Source organism: Acanthaster planci, linkage group LG01 (assembly GCF_054643075.1).
Source record: "Acanthaster planci isolate LZ-2023a linkage group LG01, COTS_SCS, whole genome shotgun sequence".
Taxonomy (NCBI): Eukaryota; Metazoa; Echinodermata; class Asteroidea; order Valvatida; family Acanthasteridae; genus Acanthaster; species Acanthaster planci.
In genome coordinates, this window is record NC_141777.1 from 16,011,761 (window position 1) to 16,033,035 (window position 21,275).

At 41.5% G+C, this 21,275-nt stretch overlaps 1 protein-coding gene across 5 annotated transcripts in view; it reads right to left on the bottom strand.

Annotated features, from left to right (window-relative positions):
* LOC110988543 (coiled-coil domain-containing protein 175-like) overlaps positions 1 to 21,275 on the bottom strand; it is a 152,922-nt gene that overhangs the window by 36,660 nt on the left and 94,987 nt on the right. For all 5 annotated transcript variants that reach the window (XM_087146811.1, XM_022252177.2, XM_087146815.1 and 2 more), the window contains 3 exons: positions 17,371 to 17,502; positions 16,226 to 16,364; positions 15,451 to 15,530 (listed from right to left, as the gene is read on the bottom strand). In XM_087146811.1, the coding sequence (XP_087002937.1) occupies positions 15,451 to 15,530; positions 16,226 to 16,364; positions 17,371 to 17,502 (351 nt within the window). The remainder of the gene's footprint in view (positions 1 to 15,450; positions 15,531 to 16,225; positions 16,365 to 17,370; positions 17,503 to 21,275) is intronic.

Here is a 21,275-nt window from a genome sequence, read left to right on the forward strand (position 1 = left end):
AATAGATATATGTATTTACTTTTGTCAGTTTTTATTACTTTTATTAATTTTGATTATTATTACTTTTTCACCCCCCCTTAGATATCTGTTTGCACTAAAATGGAGGTTTGGTATAATGGGTTTTCAGTTATGGGATGCACCCTTTCCTGGCTCCAGCCCATTCAGATATGTTGCAGACTGCCTCATGAATGTTGAGGATTTGTGGTTAGTACTTCAACTTGGGTAACATCTGAAACTACTCAGGCTTCTCATCATGTATGTGGTATTGATGAAATGCCTGAACATGCACAAAATTGCACACTACCTCTGATTTCGTTTTTGGAACAACAGAAAACCTCTTCCTAAAAACCAACCTGCTGTCGTCTGTCACATTTATCACAGTGAAATTATGGCAGAATTGACTCAGTAGAAAATATAAAAATGAATGATCTGAACAAAACTAGTGGTCGTAGCAGAAATAGTGCTTGACATCAACTAACCTAGTACATGCACCAGAGTGGCTGTATAACTTCATACCAGTGTTGTAGTCGAAACCATCACAAGACAAGACAAGATACAAGACCATGCACAAGACAATGCACAGGACAAGTCACAAGTAACAGGATGGATGACAAAGGAAGGCTTCTGTTGAAGTTCATTTGAATAACTTGTGACTTGAATTCAGACTGGAGGTCTTGCGTTGATCTTGTGCATGTCTTGTGCAGTTTTGTGAAGGTCTTAAGGGGTCTCGACTACAAACAACACTGTGGAAATGAAGCTTTCAACTGTAGTAAAGATAATAATTATTATTATTTATTCGACCAACACAAAACAAAACAACAGAATATTTAATAGGGCAGAAACAAACACACCTGTTAGGGCAGAAACAAGCCAAACATTTCTTCCCCATCTTGGGGAACTACTATCTAAGTAACAATTTATTTCATTACGTCATCCTACATAATTTGTTTCTATGGCGACCTACAACTTCATTTAAAAAAAGTATTGTTGAACATTAAATGAGTCAAATTTCTTTGAGATAAAGTAACGTTTGCTCATGTCATGCTCATAAATCGACCCCCTTCTTATCCTGAGGCCAAGAAATACTAATTCATGTGTGTGGAGTTAAATACGATTTGGTAAGTTGCGTTGTGACTGAGTTTATCCTTTTTTAATTTGATTTTCCTATTTAAGACATGCCTAGAATTAAAAATGAAAAGTGTTTCAACACAACTACCTGCCAATGTGACCAAATTCCCATGAAATGACACCATACGTTTAACATCAATGTACCCTGGGACCTTAGATGATTGATGGCGCTATCCCATTCAGTGACGCTTTTCAGTTGACTTGCTTAGCATGCTGATTGAAGCATAAATAGTTTGGGCCAGTCATGTCCGGGAAGGGTTTGAGACGGATGGACATAGGAATCGAGTTAACTCGCAAATGGTTTTAGGTTGGGATTGGATATGTTTATACCAAGAGTTGAGCTTTTTCTTTGTTTATTGTTTTTAGTCCAGCTAATTGATTTCAGTTGATTTGGTTTGCTTTTCTAGTAGGGAGATTTGTCCAAACGCCAGAATCTGTTGGGATTAGGTTAGGCTCTTGTTTTTGTTGGGGTAGTTTAGCTCTAACCAGTTTTTCCTAGATGTTTTGGGCTCTTCTGAAAGCAATAAATGGAGGTTTGGAAAAATTTCAAAAAGTAGTTAATTTCTTCAAGCCAGGTGTCAGTGTTGTATATTGCTTGATATAGATAACGGTGGTTGATGGCCGGGTTGCATGCAGTGATAAAGACCGGTAAGGTTTGTTTCTGTTTATTCATTACTTCCTTGGCTTCATTAACCCCTTGACGACGGGAACTTTTTTCTGAAAGCCGACTCTGAGAATTCCAGCCTCACTTGGCTACGAAGGCTACCTGCCAAACCGCGAATTCTTGGTTTGTGGCCTTGCATGCTCTGCAGGCTTTGAATTATACAGTGAAAAGGCTCATTGTTCAGCGGTATGCGGCTCTACTCACGCTTCTACATTCCCGTTGCCTCTTTTCAAAGTGGGGACAATTGTGAAGCTGGTAATTATGATGCAAATTCGGCCTTTTCATTTCTTGGCAACACGCAAAGACCAATCACCATATATACAAGAGCCCGGGTATGCCTTCTTTCACCGTGTTTACTCGATTGAAGGCCGAGAATAATAGCTGAAAAGCAGGCTGAGGATTTCAATTTTTACGGCGGCTCTTACCGTCATCCGTCGCGAAGGGGTTAAGTATGTTGATTGTGAAATGTTAGATGTGGCTTTTTTGATTTCAGTTTGGTTGTATCCTCTTGTGAATTATTACTCCTTATTGGTTGTGTTCCTAGCATACTGGAGAGTTTCTCCATACATGAATGCTTTGAAGATGTGTGATGGCTGGTAAGAGGATCTATGAAGATATTGAAAAGTTTCTGTCAGTTTGGAATTGGCTTTTGTGTCTAAGACACTTGTTTTGCAGAAACGGTTTCCTTTGAAGATTGTTAAATTAGCTGATAGATGTTTCAGAGGCTTCATGTGTGAATTTCAGTGTTGGGTGAATTTTGTTGATGTCTGCGACAACATTTTTGAATTGATTTAGATTTCCATCATAGATGACTAATATGTAATCTCTGTGGCACCACCATGTGAGGATGGGTTTTACTTTTTGAAGTATTTTGTTTTCCAAGTTGTGTAAGGCAATATCACGTTTCATGGCTTGCTGTGGAGCCCAGTGTACATCCAATTTTCTGGAGGAAGAAGTTATTTCCGAAGAAGACACAGTTGCCACCGAGAATGAGTTCCAGATGTTTTTGGACATAGATCACAGGTGGTTGTGAGATGTAGTCGGTGTTGTCAAGAGTATTGCAGACACACTGGATTGCTTCTGTTTGTCGGACATTGATGTACATGGAAACAACATCAATACTTGTTACGAGAATATTTGGTGGGAATGTTTGTTCTTCCAGTTTGCATAACTTGATATGTCTGCTTCCAGTGTGTTGCAGACATAAGTTGGTTTCGCAGTGACTATGGGAAGAAGAAAATAATGAATTCTGAGATTTTGGCTTTGGGGTTTGTATGTGTAACCTGAAAATTTGGCACCAAGAGGACAGAAAAAAAAATGGCTTCAGAAGACAATTTGCAAACCATATATGTTTATTATGATTTTTCAGCACAATAAAAAAACAACCAAGAATGAATTCATGCGCTTTGCAACACTTCAAAACAAAACAAAGAATCAGGGTGTGACTTCTAAACTGGAGTAAGATGTTTCAGGTATGAGAGCAACAATACCTCCAAATTTGTAAAAAAATTGTGAACCCCTTTGAACTCCTCTGGGAAGGAGAGACCGCAGTTGAGATAGTTTCGTATTAGCCACCAGCAAAGGTGTGGACGGATGAAGTCCGATATGGGAACCAGAAGGTTGATCGGGTCCCATTTGGGTCAGAAGAATGCTAGCAAGTGCAGCTGAATGGGCCTCATATAAAGACAGCAAAAGTCCCTTGGTACCATCAGGCCGAGGAGGCAAAGCCATGCTCAGGCTGGGGACCACTTGGTTGGTCGTGAAGAGACAGACGTAATTCAGAAGATAGTTGATGGGTTCAGGTACTGCTGTGATGGAGCCCCAAGGGAGATTGAGAACCACACCTAAGTATTAAAGTTGGATTCTGGGTAGGATAAATTTGTAAGTAGGGCGGGTGGAAGTTGCAGCCTTGTCTGGAGATCTACCTACAATGACCCAGTTGTCGAGATATTGGAATGTTAGGACATTTAGACACTCGGGTGAATACTCTTGGGAATGTTGCAAGGCCTAATGGCAGGGCTAAAAATCCACAGTTCTTCTGTTGTACATCAATCAAAGGACTTTGTGGTCCCATGGGTGGATAGAGTTGTGAAGATACACGTCTTTCAGATCCATCGACAAAGCTCAGGCTGGAATTGTCAGGGACTGAGTTGCCGTTCTGTGGTTCCCAATGCAGAACTTTCTGGGACGGATGAACCTATTCAGTGGCCTAAGGCTGATAATAGGTCGCCACTTACCAGGTTTCTTCTTTGGTGTTAAACAGAATATCAAAATGAAATTTATGTTGCTGTTATTTAGGGGAACAGGGAAGACAGCTCGCTTCTGAAAAAGAGAGTTTATTTCTGCCTCCAATGATTGCCATGTGTTCTTCTTGAAGTGGATTGGAGTTGGACGACAAATTGGCTCGGACGGAGGGGCACCTATAAAGTCCAAGAGAATATTGCAAATACCTAAATACCCGGTCCAATGTTATGTCCTGCCAGAACCTTGCATAGGATTGTAGGCAACCCCCGCCGGGTTCTGGGAACGGAGGGTACAAATGAAGCAAGGTAGTCCGAGTGAATGGGGGTAGATCAGAGTGTGCATCCCTTCTGTGTTGTTTGTGTGGGCTGAGAAGGGAAGGGCATGTAGAACTTTGGCTGGTGCCCAGTGGGATGAAAGAAGCGAGAAAGGTTTATTTGCTGGTCAGTTTATAGAGACGAGAGGTCATCTCTATAAACTGACCAGCAAATTAATCTTTCCAGTATAAGGGGAGGTTTTGAAGTTTAATTTTGACTCCCTCGTACAGGATATTCATCGCCACCAGAGCAATAGTTCTATGGGAAAATGTAGTTAGGCAGGATATCTGTGAGAATTGCTCAAAGATGGAGTTGATGTTTTCATCAAAAGCCATGAAAGCAACTGCACGAGGTCTGGAGAAATGGGAGAATTTTCTTCACATGCATTAGAAGGGTATTCCAAGGAGAGTGACAGGAAAGCAGTACATTGGAGACCGTGGCAAAATGCTCTCTCCAATAAGCCCCAGGTTGGACTTGTCTCTGTTGAGGGAGGGGTTCTTGCCAGAAGACCTAGCTAAATCAGAAGCAATTTTGTCCTTTGCGGATAACTCCAGAATGGACAGAAAGTTGTTGAAGTCATTTCAGCAGAAATGGAAGTAGGCCCTAGCTCTAGCCAGGTATGGACACCATTCTTTTGCATTGGAGAGGACTTTGAATGTTTCTATGCACGAGTGGTCTATACTTGTAGGTAGCTCTGGAAAAACTGGTGATAAAACTTCCAGTCTGGCATCTTGACGCTTGAAGAAAGGGCATGACTTGGAATCCTCTTTGGCTTGTGACGAGACCTGAATCATATCTTCCTGGAGTAGACAAAGATGAGCCTTTGTAGGCATAAGGCTAGTAGCAGAGTCTATATTTTCATCACGAAAGATTGTGTCTGGACTGGGTCTTGCTGCCTGTCTTGGGTGGGATCATGTGCCGGGTTCAGATGTGGGTTGACTGTCCACTGGAATATCTGAGCCCGCACTGACAACTGATGCATGTCGGCATTAGACGGAGAAGGTCATGGAGGGTAGATGCAGATACAGCTTGGCAGGTAGAGGGTCAGGATCTGGAAATATAGCAGGGGGCTGTAGGCTTCGGATCCAGGTGGCTGAGCAGTGAAGAGCCCACGGCAAACTTGTATGATGAGGGAGGTCAAGAAACTTAGCTTACCCTAATAAGGTCTTTAGGATGTGTTGTCATCTGTCCTTGTTGCAGGAATCCGCACTACCGACAATATGTTGCATGATGTTAACAGGAGGTATGCCCAGTGTCCTGCTCCGGAGGAGAGGGCGACAGAAGACTGAGAACCTCATTCTGTGTAAGACTGAGGCTCTGCTCGCACCACGGGCCTGATCTGCCGCTTCAGTCAGATATGTACTTGACTGATGAGTCAGGGATGTCCCAGGCAGGGGAATCCCTGCTTGCGGCTAAGGCCTGCATCCTCGCCAGAGCTTCCTAGAACCTAGTGTGACCTCTCAAGCTGTAGGCCTTGTCCTCATCCGACAGCTTTAAAACGGAATGAAATGCCCACTCATATGGCTAGGCTTTATCCATGAATGGCTGCATACATAATGGAACAACTGCTCTAGCAGCTGGGTTGTCATGCCTGAGAAAACTACTAAAAATACAATCTGCCCTCAAAAGCAGCTAGGGTTTAGTGGATTAAATGAGCCACTAACGTGTGAACCGCCCACTCATGCGGCACGGCCTATAGGGACCGCAGGGTTTACCACTACTCTTAACACTAATGGTAAACACCTGCAGAATGTCAGATAAAAAAAATAAAAAAAAAATAAAAAATAAAAAAAAAAATAAAAAAAAATAAAAAAAAATGCACACACAGAAAAAGAGGAGCAAAGATACCAAAAAGAAGGGAAATAACAATCTTACCAACAAGATTAAATCCACACAAGGGAAAAATGACTGGATGAAAACACGAATGTGCCTAGGAAGACACATCTATCGCATTACAGCACTGAGAAAAGGACAAACATGGCGGCGTGACTGTAGTGCATAGTGGGAGGTCAAAGGGCACCAAGGATGATCAAGTCTTTTCAGCGAATAACTTTAGGCGCATGAGAAATTTGCAAATGTAGTGACTGTTTGAATGGGTAGAGAGCCGTAAACAATCAAGTTTTCAGCGAATAGGAAAAGGTGTGAAAGGAAATTTGTTAAAGTAGCAACTGTTGGGTAGGATGAGTGCAGTAGACTTTTGAGGTTTTAAGTGTGGCTAGTTCTTGTTTGGATATGTTTCTATAATGATGTTTTAGCCTGATGTGGGCGATTTCAAATTTAGTGGCTTCCAAATATTCTTCCAGTGTTGTACTAGGAGTTACTTTGGATGTCAGGTGGAAGGTGATTTGGAGTGTTTGTTGTGCAGAGGGAATGCTGTTATTAGTTTTTGATCGACGGTGTGTATGTTGTTCAGAAGTGTTATATAGTTTGGTTCAACAGGAGTAGGGATGAAGTTGAGGCCTTTTCCTAAAAGCGATTTTTGGCTTACATTAGTTTTGCTTTGGAAAGGTTAGTTAAAGTGTTCTGCTAATAGATGCACTTGGTTGGATTTGGTTTTCTTGGTTTGGCTCTGCATAAACCATAGAAACGGTTTGATTTTTGCTGGCTGTATGTTCTCTCAATTTAATTATTGGATTTTCTTGCTTTCTTGCCATTTTTCTTTTAGGGAGGTAGATAGGAATATGAAGGGCTTAGATATCTCTTTTGGAAAATACAGTGGTCTTGAAAAAGACTGTTTGCTTTTATAAAAGAGAATAAATATGGGTACTTTCTCTTCACACCTCTAGACGGTTGTCTTGGTTTTGTGAAGAAGCCAAACAGTTGTTTGGCCGTGGTGTGATCTTGGCCTTGGAATTGTTCAGCAAGCACTTGAAGGACTTATCGCATTGTTCTTGTGAGCTGTTCCTCTGTGGCAGTTAGCAGGTGTTGGTATTTTTCCAGAATGATTCTGGTGAACAGCAGGGAGGATTTGTTTTGTAGCTACTTAATACAGCTGTCTTGGAAGGATTTCTAAAATTTCAGAGAGTGGTACAATTGTGGTGGTTGGAAACTGGTTTCTAGATATGATGGAGGTGTAGAAGTCTCAATGGCCTTGGAGAGGTATCTTGTTTGGCAGGTAATGTGGTTCCTGACAGATATCAATTTGTTGCCCTTTTCTGCCTGGGCTTTAACCTGCTGGAATTGTGAGTCCACTAGGCGGTGGGAGACTGTTTTCATGCTGGTAGAAGTGTATGGCCAAGGGGTGTCTAGTTTCAGTTACAGACGTAGTGACTCATCATGGCTGGAGGTATTTCTAGGTGAGTGTCGTCCACATGTGATTCCTTATAACTCAGAGTTGGCAGGAGGTGGTGGAGGCTGATGGTTGATCTTGCTCTTATATTTGCCTGAAGACTTGCTGAGTTTTGACATTTTGCATGAATGGTTGTGTGTATAGGCTTGTTCAAGGGTTTTTATATGTTGATGCAGTTTGCATTTGCGGGAGAGTGTGCCATCTCTGAACGGTGTATTTTGGTTGGTCAGTGTGAAAAGGTCATGGAAATTGGTCCCCCCTTTTTCTATTGTTAACCTTTGCCCCATCCCCTCCTATAATTAGTCCAGAATTGTTCCACCCCTGTAAGATAATTGACTTGGCTGAGAGTTGCCACATCAGCCAGAGACAGGAAGTTGGCTTCATTGTTCTCCAAGCAATGACCAGGCCCAGATCTACATTAAAGTTATGCCTGTTTGCCTGTATCCTTGACTGATAACTTTCCATTATTTGTTACAGGGTCATCAATTTAATTTAACATCTGTATGCGCCAACCCTGGTAATTACAAGGGGGTATAGTAAGTGTGTTATCCAATGAGCATGTGGGTGCAGTGGTACAGAAAATTCTAAGGTGTTTGTAGGATTTGGTAGATTTTTGGCCACTGGTGTGTTTCTTTTTCAATGAAAATGTTGCATTTTCTTCAAGTATTTTTTGCGGGAAGTGGCTGTGAGGAGGATTTTTTTTTAATGTACGTAATTATTTCACCAAAATTATTGAGTAATTGTATACGACATGTGGCGTTTTTCATTTTAATTGTTATTGGTGAGTATTCCCAGCCTCCGAATTTTGCCGTGTTTTTATTATAGGTTTTTTGGGTTGATTTGAGTGGCCAGTTTGTGAATTACATGAGTGCATTGGTATAGTAAAGTATGTTTCCAAGGGTGTAAGATGAGGTAGTGTCTTGGTTTACCTTCCTTGTGCATTAAACAAGGGAAATACTGTTTTCTGAATGTAGAAATACAGGTAAAGGTTTTCAGGGTGGTAGATTATGATGTGGATTAGGATGTCTTTTGTGTGGCTGAGACTAGTCATGCAAGTCAGCGGTTGTACTGGAAGTACTGTATACAGATAGAGTAACCTGAAGATACTACACTTACTAATCAGGACGTTATTCTTGGGCAGCCTAAATAGACCATTGTCCCACAATACCCCCAAAGGGGCAAGGAGTATGACATAGAAGTGTTAAAAGATGATGGTGCTATCTTATTCAATGATACCCTCTGCATAGTCTAGTCTGTTGACTTGCAAGGCTTACTGATTGAAGCATAAATAGTTTGTATGTTATAAGAAGGCATGATTTGTTGGTGTGACCGGGGGTGCAAGCACAGGATTATTTTTGAATCTTCCTGTCAGCAAGAGCATGCTTAGTATGCAGTTCTAGAGATATATTTTTAAAAGGCAGCCTTAATGTGACACTATTATGATATCATGCTTAGAAAACAATCAATGGATGTTCATTCTGAAGAGCTGAAAGTAGAGTGAAGATCAACATGTACAAAGGTTTGTTGAAAAAAAGTGGAAACAGTCGAGAAAAATGGCTGTTTCCCCAATATACTCAAAGATAATTAGCACAACGTGCTGTGACAGATCCATCAGATGTGTGGTAAGGTTAATATAGTGCATCAAAAGGAGTAAGTTTAGTAACAACCATTTGATACCCACTAGTCAAATTTCCCTGGTAAGCAGCTCACATCATATATCTTGTGTAGTGAGTACTGGGCAAAACTGACCAGCTTTTGACAAATGGTTGTCACTTTAACTTACCCTAGGATGTAAGACTACATGTGCATCATCAATCAAGAAAGAAACACTTTATAACACTTTTAAAGCAAAGACAATTTGTTGCATTGAACTTCTGAAATTCAATCAGTAAACTTTTTTCCTTTAAAATAATACACGTGTCTTGGTAACACCAACGTAGAGAATACATGCATATACTTTCCTTTTTTTCTCAATACATATTTTTTTTACCTATTAACAATTTTGTACTGTCATGCTTTTGAAATTTAGTTCTGACACGATACAGTTCAATTTCCCCCCTCACTACCTATGCAGCCACTACCTATGCATATTTTCCTAGAGTGCACGATGCCTGCCATCTTATCTTCTCCTTTTCTCAAGAGCTTTAGCAGCAGTTCTTCCTGTAGGAAGAGGGAGCATTGCTCTACAGGTAAGTATTTTCTAGTAGACCCTTCCCACACATCTTGGGGAGGGGAGTCTACAGCACTCATCTTACCCCTAGAACCACTACCTATGCAGATAGATTAGCTCTGGAAAACAGGAGGTGGGTGGGAGATGCTACTGTATGTTGTAGGATAAAGTTGAGCAAAGGTTAATAGATATACTGGTCTTAATGAATATGCCTCAATGACCAGGAGTAAGGTAATGTAGGTAAGCTAATGTAGAAGAGATGAACATGGGCTTACCAGTACCATAACTCCGCTTTCTGTCTAGTGAAGATGCTGAAGGGTGGTATGTGAGACTCGGTGAGCTAAATCTCTTGTCATCAGCAATGCTGTTCTTCTGGAAGGGCCGTCAAATTGAAGGATATGAATGTAGTGGAGAACAACATGCTACCAATGTCAGTTCGTGGAAATCCCTTAAAAAAGGCCCATGAGGTTGCTACTGCTCTGACAACTCTGTTCTGATAAAGTCAGAGAATTCTGACTGGATGGCTGTCATGATCAAGCCTGCAATTGTGTCTCAGGAAGACAAATTATGAGGGGGACTGATGTGATGAAGAGACCTGTCACATCTCCCCTGATTAGTACCATCATGTTTAAGTATCATTTCAGAGTTGGAACAGGGTACCATTTATTTTCTGGAGCAGTTGAGCGCGACTGAATGTCTGGAACGAAGATATCAAGAGGAGTGAAGGAGTCTGATTTTATACTTTGTGAGGAACAAGGTGGGAGGAACCAACCTTTGCGGTCATCCATTTTTGTCATCATTTTCATGAGAGTACAAAGCATACGCTGCTGGGGAAGGGGTGAAATGGTTGCATACGCTTTTAGAAACATGTTAAAAATGACGATTATCATAGACCGTCCAACTACTGCATGTGTGAAGAGAGTGCGAAGGACTCTGATGCATCATTCATACAAGTTCGGGCAACAGCTATTTCTTAACCACTCAATGATTTTGCCTGGTGTCATATATAAATAGTACATACACAAGTACCAGGCAAAATTCAAAAGTTGAAGTTACAGCCACATGTGAAAAGTCTTTGAGCACCCCCTAAAGCTCCGCTATGCTTTACTCTGATTTGGTACCCAGACACAAGTGTATTGTACAGTTTATTTATGTATGCATTTTCCAGATGCCCTTCTCCAGAGAGATGCCCTGCTATATGCACAGCGTGCATTAATACACACAAGTTTGTACATTTTATGTATATGTATGTAATGATGCAAGAAATCATTGTAATTGTATAATTTTGATCACTTTTTATAAGATTTTGTGAAGAGGAAAGCAAATCAAATTAAAGGCACATTTTCTGACTGCTATTCTTGGCCACTCAAAATGGCCACTTATATTTCAAGAAAAAAGTGCCTATCCATCGGGCAATTTGTCCTCATATTTTTATTTGCCCGAACAGAAAGAGGAAATTTGTCCGGGCAATCGGAAAACCGTGAATGTCAAGGCCTGTCCATGGACAATGTTTTTCCTCCTGCCATTATTCTCTTGCTGTGTACTGCACTTTAACAGCCGTACGTTGTGAATTAGAATGGGTCCTTAGGCACAAAAGAAAAATCATCATTTTTTGTTCATTCATTTTGTACTCTTTTAGAGGGGGAGGGGGGGCCAGGAAAAAGAGTACACTTTGTATGCTTGTGAAAATGACGGCAAAAATGGATGACTCCTTACTTGGTGTGGTTCCCAATTCATATTGCCGGGATATTCGATAAGGCTTGCAGTTTGCTCTGTTGTCGATACGTGCCAACTGCTAGCAGAAGGGCCAGTTTGACTGATATTTAAGTAACAATGTCTGTCTCAAGGGTTCATCAGGAGAATGTGAAAGTTTCCCAAGAACCCGAGGGAGACACCACGAAGGGAGGAGCTTATGAGTGGGAGGCTTTGTGATGAACATTCATTGGAAAAGGTGGCCCAGGGCATGGTTATTAAAGATTGTTGAGCTGTCAGGAAAACCTCCATGAATGGCTGCAACGGCTGATTGGTTGTTTAATGGCAGCTACTGCGAGGCCAGAGTTGAACAGGTAGACAAAAAAATCGTCACCCTCGGTCAGAGTAAACTTGACAGGATCAAAAGTTTACTGTCAACGCCATTTAAAGTAATGTTCCAGTCAGCTGTTTTAGACATTTCAGGTGGATGGTTGACGATTTTGTGCTGCAAATGAGGCAGCTTCTGCCAAAAGGCCTGCTGTTCAGAACAATTGTTTAACAACACCCAGCATGTCAGGTGAAGACTCTCTGGAGTTGGGTGTTCGATTTTGGTTGAAACAATATCCGGACGTAAGCAGCTTGTGGACTGACAGGCTGATTGGTCATGGGAACCAAGACTGTCAGATCCAGAATGCAGCGATGAGAAGAACTCTGCTTTGCTCCAATTTGATTTTTGTAGGTACTCATGTGATAAGGGATATCGGAAGAAATGTGTATACAAACATCCCAGTCCATGAGATTGACAGGGCATCGGTGTGCCATGCTCAAGGGTCTGGGTGTGGGGAGCAAACACAGGTAGTTGGTTGTTGGCCCCTAATGCAAACAGATCTAGGTGTGGGCAATTGACCATTGGGAAACTCTGTTTGGTGAAGCTGGGCTTTGAGGTCCATTCCACGGGCCAAACCTTCCCCCAAGAGAGGGCATTGGCTACAGTGTTGTCCTTGCCTGGTACATAGGCAGCTGTCAGGGTTATGCCTTATTCCTGACACCAATGGAGCATGTTCCACTCGAGGAGGGAGAGTTGAGCTGACATTGTGCCTCCCTTGTGGTTGTTGTATGCCATCATTGTAGTATTGTCACATATGATGAGGACTAGGCAGCTTCGAATGAACCCCTTTTAATGTCAGAGAGTATTGAATACTGCTTGCATCTCTAAGACACTGATGTGTACATTTTGATTTGGGCTCCACTTCCCTGCCATCTGGTATGGGTGCGGATTCATTGAAGGTGTGGTCGGAAGAAGGAATTGACTGGAACCATACGATAGATCAAGTAGCGGTTCGGGCAATAATGTGTGAGGAGGTGGAGCTAAAGTGGGCACATATGAACTTGGCAGTGTGGTACAAGATCCACAATGCTTTCCATGAGTCCCAGCAGCTTCAGCCATGCTACTGGCAGGGCCAATGTCTCCCCGAGAAACAATTGGATGCACTACTGGAGATTTAATACTCAAGTGTCTGTTGGAATGGCCGTACCAGTTTTAAGGTCAAGTACTGCTTCCAGGAATGTGGGTGTCTGTGTGGGGATTAGGTGTAATTTTTTTCACGTTGGCAGGGAACCCGTTGTGTGGTCATGGTCAGTGTTTCCCAGAGGGCTTCATTGACTTCCAATTTCGGGCGGCCAACAATAAGCCAGTTGTCCAGATATCGATAAACTAAGTCACTGTTCCTGTGAAGCACAACTCCCATGGCCTTTATAATTCTTGTCAAGACCTGAGGGGAAGTCAACGGACTGAAATGGAAAGCCATGAATTCTATATGTCACTCCTTGTATTGAAATCTTAGGAACAGGTAATGTTGAGGATGAAATTGGAACATAAAGATATGAATCTTTGCAATTGAGGGACATGACCCATGATGATATCTGAATTGAGTCGAGGATTAAATGGAGTGAGTCCATGTGGAAGCGTTCAGTTTGATGAATGATGGTGTTGGAAGGATGGGTGCTCATGAATTCCAGAAATCAACCAAACTGAATTGTTTAGAGCACCCACCAGTTGGAGTCTGGTATCAGACCCTAGGAAAGATGGAAGGCGGCTGACCACAGGTCCGCAAGTTGGGGTTGCCAAGGCTCTCAAAAGTCACCTGTGCTGTCCCCCAGTGAATAGAGAGGCCGGTGACTTATATGACTGGCCATTCAAGTGGGAGGGTTGGCTGTAGCGTTGGTCAGAGGTACATGCCGTTGTTCATGTATTGGCCGAAGTGGAACTGCGACAGCAAAAGGGCCAGGTTTGGGAGGACTTCACAGGGCATCCTTCAGGAGGCTGAAGGGGCTTCGATCTGTGAGGTTTTGTCTGATCTGGACCGCATTTTGATGCTGACCCATGGAGATTTATCCTGTCTATAGCATCAACTTGTTTTGCTTCAGCCTCCATTGCTTCCTGGATTTTGTCAGCAAACAGGTCTGGTCCCTTCAAGGGGAGAGTTTCAAGACACATTCTGGCTCCTTCAGACGGAAGAAGTTATCTACAACATTGCTCTGGTGAAAGGAAGTCATGAGGGTTGAGATGCATGTGAATTGCTCAAGTCAGGCAGAGAGAGATGTCAGGGCCAGGGCAGGGTAATGCCTCGCAACCCTTGTGCCTCTACAAAGGCAGGGTGTCCTGTGTCAATCGGGCCCACAGTGGCCGCAGCCAGTTTCCTCTTCACATATCTTTCCATCACAGAATGTACAGAAAAATAATAAAAATCTGTACTGATGGGAGTAGAAACCAAGAAATGAAGATATACCAGACAAATGGGAACTCTACTCTTTATTCAATTGATGAAATAAATATAAGTGGATGGAGGACGGTGAAGATAAACCTGAGTAAAATGACGGAAGAAATTTTATGATCTATCAACATTCCACGCTAAGAGAAAAAGAGCACATAAGATTGCAGGCAAACCGCAGGGCATGGTGGGTAGCCTATTGTGTGAACTTTTAGTGCATGTATTGCACCTTTAGGGAAATATGCATAAAGTAGTGGCTCTACAAGTAAGATGAACACTGTAAACTCTAAAATGTTAGTAGGTTAGTGCAACATCAAAACATAAACACTCTCAAGATAACCTGTGGCATCAAAGTTGTTGATTTCCTCCCAAGAGGCTACGTAGCATAATTGATTGTTAATTGAAAAGAAGAAAAAATCATTTTAAATGTTGACACCGAAACCTACAGGTTAAATATATTAAAAACACAATCTGCAGACATCTGAATACCTGAACAAAACAAATAGTATTGTTAAATGTATCATGTTTAGTAATCAACAAAGCAACACTAAATCAATGACTAATTCTAATTCTTATCAGCTGATTAAAGTTTGAGCATGAATTCCATAAAGCATAATAAATAACCTGGAAATGGATCATATAGCTGCATTATGGAATTTTTTTATTTCTCATTTTTACTTGTCTTTGAAGTTAATTTAATATTTGTGGAACAGAACCTCTATATACACTGGGTTGAAGATCAGTAGTGATGAGAGATCTCTGAATCTCTGTTGTTCTGATTTTTCCTTTAAAAACACATATGACTTTTTCAACTTCGACAGATGCAAAACAAATGTAATGGTTGTATTTCTACATCTATAAATTTCCAACCATCAATGTCACATGACATGAATTAAAATCCTTAGTAGCTTGTTTGGGAAAACTGACTGGTGTATGTTCAAAAGAGAAAATTCAAGTCAAACAATAAAATGAAAATACTCTCACTGAGAACTGCAATGTTGTGCAAACAATTTTGAAATGGAGTAAACACTTCTCAGCCAATGAATAACAGTGCTGAGTGAACCTGTACTTTTACATTTGTTGAATTAGGTAAATACACAATAGTTGTACAAAAGTTAAGTACAATTTGTACATGTTCACATATTTCATTTACAACACCCCCCCCAAGAGGAACATACCGAAGGGTTGCTAAGTTTTACGATTTCTCTCTTGCCTCGGGCAGTAGCATCTTCAAGACTGTTCTTCTGGTTTTTCAAAGCTGTAATACAAAACAAGTAGATTCTACTAGAGTGACCTAAAACAGACTTTCACTGAAAAAGATGCTAATTGCACCCATTCATACACACACAAAATCTGTATGGAGCTTACTATTGTAAATCTTTTCATGAACTGGAATAAAGTATTGAATTTTTTAAGCCAAACTGTTGATTTTGGTTCACCGATTTGGTTTTCCGAAAGGGGGACATTTTGCTGCTTATAATGGTGACATTGGTTGCAACAACGCATTTTTATTAAGCATATTTTGTGACAAGTTGGAGCCATAATTTGCTGTTTCCACACAAGTCCAAACTTTATGTCCAAAATTACCTTCACTTCCGTGATCCTTGAATACCACGCGATGAACGATGCAATCACCATTGTTATTTCTACAATTCCACAAACACCGAAGTGCTAGTAATTGCCACAACCTCCTTCAAATTGGGTCAGTCAATCAACAGTCACCACGTTCTTGATAGTATATGACACATAGGTCATGGTGTATTAACATTACAGTGAACTTACCACACCTGTCTCATTCTTCTTGCCTTTGCATGAGTAATTTCAGTTATATTTTTTTATGATCCTTATCCAGCCAGACAAACTTTAGTGGCTGCCATGGCCAAACCATGTCAACCTTTTTTGTAAAGGCACCTTAAACAATCTGTCAATTTATTTTAAAAAAAAAATACTTACAAACAACGCTTTTTTTCTTATCTTCATAATCTTTTGTCCTCTCTTCAAACTGCATTTCAAGTTGATCATATGATGGAGTGATATCCTTAATCCGGGTATGTTTATCAAGAAGAACCTGCTCCAAATCATGCTTTCTTTGCTGCAGAGGAAAGACCGAATAAACAAGGTAACATACTTTTTCTGCAGAGTGAAAAGATTACAAATTATCATTATTAATTTTTTCTGCAACAATCAGTGTTTTGGGATCAAGTCACACTGTTATCTGTATTCTGCGATAAGCATTATAACCATGCCTTGATTTCCAAGTTTTAAATTTTAGCAGGGCCCTTAATTCTTGGGTTATTGAAAAGCTACAGAATGTATCTTGAAAACAACGCTAGCACTTTCCGGATGGATGTTTTAATGAAAAAATCACTCTACCTCCTTAACTTATTACACGTTTATACACTACTTATGTACAGATCCTGATCCCTCATTTCCAATGACAGCTGTGGCATATATCATAGGTTCCTTCATGGAAGAAAATCTAGAGGGCACAGTTGCAAGCAACAATTATGCAAAGTGGCACAAACTGGGTCACTCTGCAGCACTTGTGATATCATCATGGACTCCATTCCAATAAAAATTGTTAATCTGTAGAGCTTTCAACAGCTCAAGCTTATGCACACTGTTATGCTTTAAGGGTGGTTCACACTTTGTGCGAATGTGAAAACAAATGCGAATTTGTGACATCAGGTCAAACATTCGCGTTGAGAATTTCACAAAAGTTGAACACATCTCAATTCGACCAAAAAATTTCTTGCGACTTTGTCATGAAGTCAAATTTGCTTTGCTTTTGCATTTGCCTGACGTTTGAGCCAGCCTTTACACTTGTTATATCATCCTCAAGTTTGATTTACGTTGCAATTTGCAATAGTCTTTTTTTTTCATAAGATTGTTTGCTGTGGTGTTGGTCTGCATTTATTCTTTTACTTTCTTTGGATTACAGCATGTTGCCCTTGGCACATAAAAACTGATGTCTGCATTCTTAATACATCTACATGGGACTCTATGATATTTAACTGTATTTATTTCCAAAAGAACTTCTATACGACATTTGACAAAACATATAAATGCCAAGTATGAATTATAGAGAACTATTTTACCTGCAGGGTGCTAATAGATGTATCAAGATTGTTGATCATGCTATTGAAGGTCTCTGTTAACTTTCCTACATCTGTGTGCAGCACCTGAGTTGTAGCAAGGTCTGTGTGGAGATCCTTTTGCAGCAAAGCACCCTACATACAGTTCATAAAGTTGCGAAGCGTTAAACTTAAAAACTAAGAAAATAAAAACGATTGGAACACATAGTAGCATGCAGCAGAAGCTATCTTCAGTCAGTCTGCAGCCCATACCTTACACAGGTAAATCCAAAAATTTATGTGCAAGCAAGGTGTGTGTTTCGGCTACTAGAATTCTGAGATAAATTGATTTTGAAGAAGCTTCTCCTGAACCACATATTGCAAAATTTATTCAGTGGACAGACAAGATGGCATGCCGAGTATGTAGAACACAATTTTCCAAGCTGAATGATACCAAACTTTGTGGATTTCAATTCGTATTTGACCCAATTTTTCCTCATCAGAAACAAATTTTTTTATTGTGGGTGCTTCCTGGGGTGGTGTTTGTAATCATGTTCTAAGCCAGGAAGAAAAAAATTGACAAAACAATCACTACAGATTGAACAACCAAAAATTCAGTTCTGGTTTGGTACAATTTTTTACCGGCGGGAAATTGCCATGGTTTTTTGACACATTATTGTTGTGGGAGATTTTACTTTTCATCACTACAGTGTATTTTATTCTTTTTTGCTCATTGTATAACAGTATGTTTGGATTGGCCTTTGTCCGTAGGGGTTTTATGATCAAATATTCAGGCATAGGCTAATTAATAGGCAGTGATGGGTGTAGGAACTGATTGTAACAGTGCAGGCTCAGTAGGCCTAAAACTTCTTGGGTTAATATAACTTCATATGCAATTCATGGAGTATTACAGAGAGGGGGTCAAGACACAAAGGGCTTCAGTGTAAACAGATCAAATAATAAAAGTGAAATAATTTGGTGATTTTTATTATATTCCATATTCAAATGTATACAAAATAATTGAAGACACGCTGCATCCTACAAAATCTGTACAAATATTTTATTTTTTCGGGGGGTAAGGGTAGGGTGGGGGGACATTGGGGTAGATGGCATGTAGTATCATAAGTCCAAATTCTCCTTATGCCAAGATGGCTACTTTACAACAAAATAAAAATGCAGTAAATCTGACATTAGAATTCACAATGGACGTTTGTCATCAGAATCCTCCCAAGCAGTAGAGTGGATTAGTCTGCTGGGGGATACCTACCCAAACAATTGCTACCTCAGCAAATTTCCTTTCACGTCTTTTGCCATTCACAAAAAACTTGAACAACTGTAGTGCACCCACTAGTGCTAGGATGCAGCACAGCATCAATGCCATGTTCATCAATCTTTTTTGGAGTGCAAGGTCTGAGCTAGAGTGTTTGCTGACTGTTTGGGTAGGTACTCCCTAGCAGACTCTCCCACAGTACTGTGGGGTAGGAGTCCACTGCACTTATCCTACCCAAACAGTTCCTACTTTATCAGAGCAGCACCTTACTATAGAGGAGGGTTGGTGAAGACACATCAAATGTAAGGAAAATGTGATTAATGTTTTAAAGAAAAAGGAAAAAGGGGGGTGATTAAGACCCACCAAAAAGAGGAGGCAGCCATCAGGTAGATCTGGATGAGGCCTGCCCTGGTGAGGGAAGTCAAGGTCCCGGTGCAGAGGAGGACAGGGTTGTTTTGCCCTGAGCAGTCTATTTGCAAGACATGATTCAGGTAGAATGAGGTGAATGTTGAGGGTTTCTTCCAGCATTGCCGCCTTGCATATGTTTTCTATCGGAACATCTCAGAAACATGGCCATGAGGTAGATACCGCCCTGATGTTATGAACTCTGATGAAGCAGAAGGTTTTATCATCTGCAGAGTTCAGCCATTCAAGATTGGTGAATTTGATGGCCGAGACAGCCCTTCTATCTAGAGTGTCTGTGCTTGCTGGTTGATGAGGCTTTATTGAGGTAATGACAAGCTGAGATGTTATACCTCTCTGCGTTCAAGTCCTGGCCAAGTACCATTTGAGAGTTCAAACAGGACACCATGGCTGGTCCTCAGGAGAGTCGGAGTGTTTTGTGAAGTCGGGAACAAAGATGTCTGTAGGGTGGAACGATTCCAATTCTGATTTCTTGGTGAGGAAGCCCGCGGCTGGGATGGAGCACATGCCATTAGGCTCCCATCGAGCCGTCTGTAATATATAACATCCATGGCTCACAGCCTCAATGTGGAGTGGTTACGGCGAGCAAGAAAACCAGATTCTCTGAGGTGTGTAGAAGAGAGGTCCTTCTGAGTAGCTCAAAGAGATGGCCTGCAAGGAGCTGAAGGACAAGGGAGAGGTCCCAGGAGGGAATGAGCTGTCTTAAGGGGGGATGTTTGATGAACATACCACAAAGGAGGTGTTTAAGGGGGTTATTATCCGACAGAGCCATCAATGTGAAGCCACTATGAATAGTCGTGATGGCAGAATGGTAGTTGCGTATAGATGCCACCTACACAAGAAAAAGTTGGCTACTGCAGTTATAGATACCTCAGTTAGAGTCACACCCTGTCTTTCACACCATGAAGTAAGTACTTGTATTCTGCTGTTATAAAATTTACCAGTTGATTGGCATCAACCTCTTGCGGCCATTTTGGCAGCGTTGTTAAAAAGGACTGCTGCTTGGATGATTGTTGAACAATGGCCAGCAGATCAAGTGCAGATCTGCTGGCTGTGAGTAAAGCATGTTGGACTTCGGTTGACTGAGAAAGTCCAGTCTGAGTGGAAGGATGAGAAGGACTTGCACTAACAGCCTGGTCAGAGAGAGGAACCAGGGTTGCCGAGGCCACAAAGGAGCAATGAGAAGAACATGGCGATACTCTCATTCGATCTTAGATAACACTGCTGGGATCAGGGATATTGGACCAGCTGGTATGGAGGGCATCTGTCACCCAGGCTTGTGGTCGAGGGAACCCAGAGCAGAACACTGCTGAGCATTTTCTGGTGAAGCAAGAGGTTGATATGTGGTTTGTCGAAAGCCTTGAAGACTGACTCAACCATATTGCAGAGCACAGTCCATTCTGTTGGGTGGATCTTTTCTCGAGAGCGTTCTCAATGGAGTTGCTGGTTCCCAGGATATGGGTTGCTCGCAGGTCAATCCCAAAGTCCAGTGTCCACAGGAACATTTGTCCTGTCAGGAGGAAGTGGCGTGGTGAGTGCGTGCCTCCTTGGTGGGTAATATATGCGATAACCGTTGAGTTGTCCAGTTAGATCAGGACACGTTTGTGTTTCACGATTGTACAAAGTGACATCATGCGTTAAAGACTGCCTTGAATTCCCAGTTGTTGATGTGACTTCCCAGGAACTGAGGCTCCCATGTACCTGAGACCTTGAAGGAGGGAAGGGAAGCACCCCATCTGAGTTAGGACACATTGGTAGTTATCATCACCTGGGGATCCATCTTTGGGAAGGAGAGACCGCAGTCAAGATGATTCTGTATCAGCCACCAGCAAAGGTGTGGGTGGATATGGGAACCAGAAGGTTGATCAGATGGCATTTGGTTTGGGAGTATGTCAAAGAGGTACTACCTTCACCATCAGGCCTAGGAGCAATAAGCATGCCTGGGCTGGGGCCATTTGGCAGGGTATGAAGAGGCTAACACAATCCAGGAGATTATCAATGCATTTAATGCTGGTGTAATGGAACCCTGGTGAGAACCTTACCTAGGTAAGTTGGATAGGGATGGGTCTCGATTTTTCCCCAGACAGCTGATAAACTTGTAAGGAAATGGAAGTTGCAGTCTCATCTGGAGATCTGCCTATAATAAGCAAGTTGTCAAGGTATTGGAATATTAGGACGTCTAACCAACGAAGGTAGGCGACAGCAATTTTTGCCACTTGGGTAAATACCCTAGGGG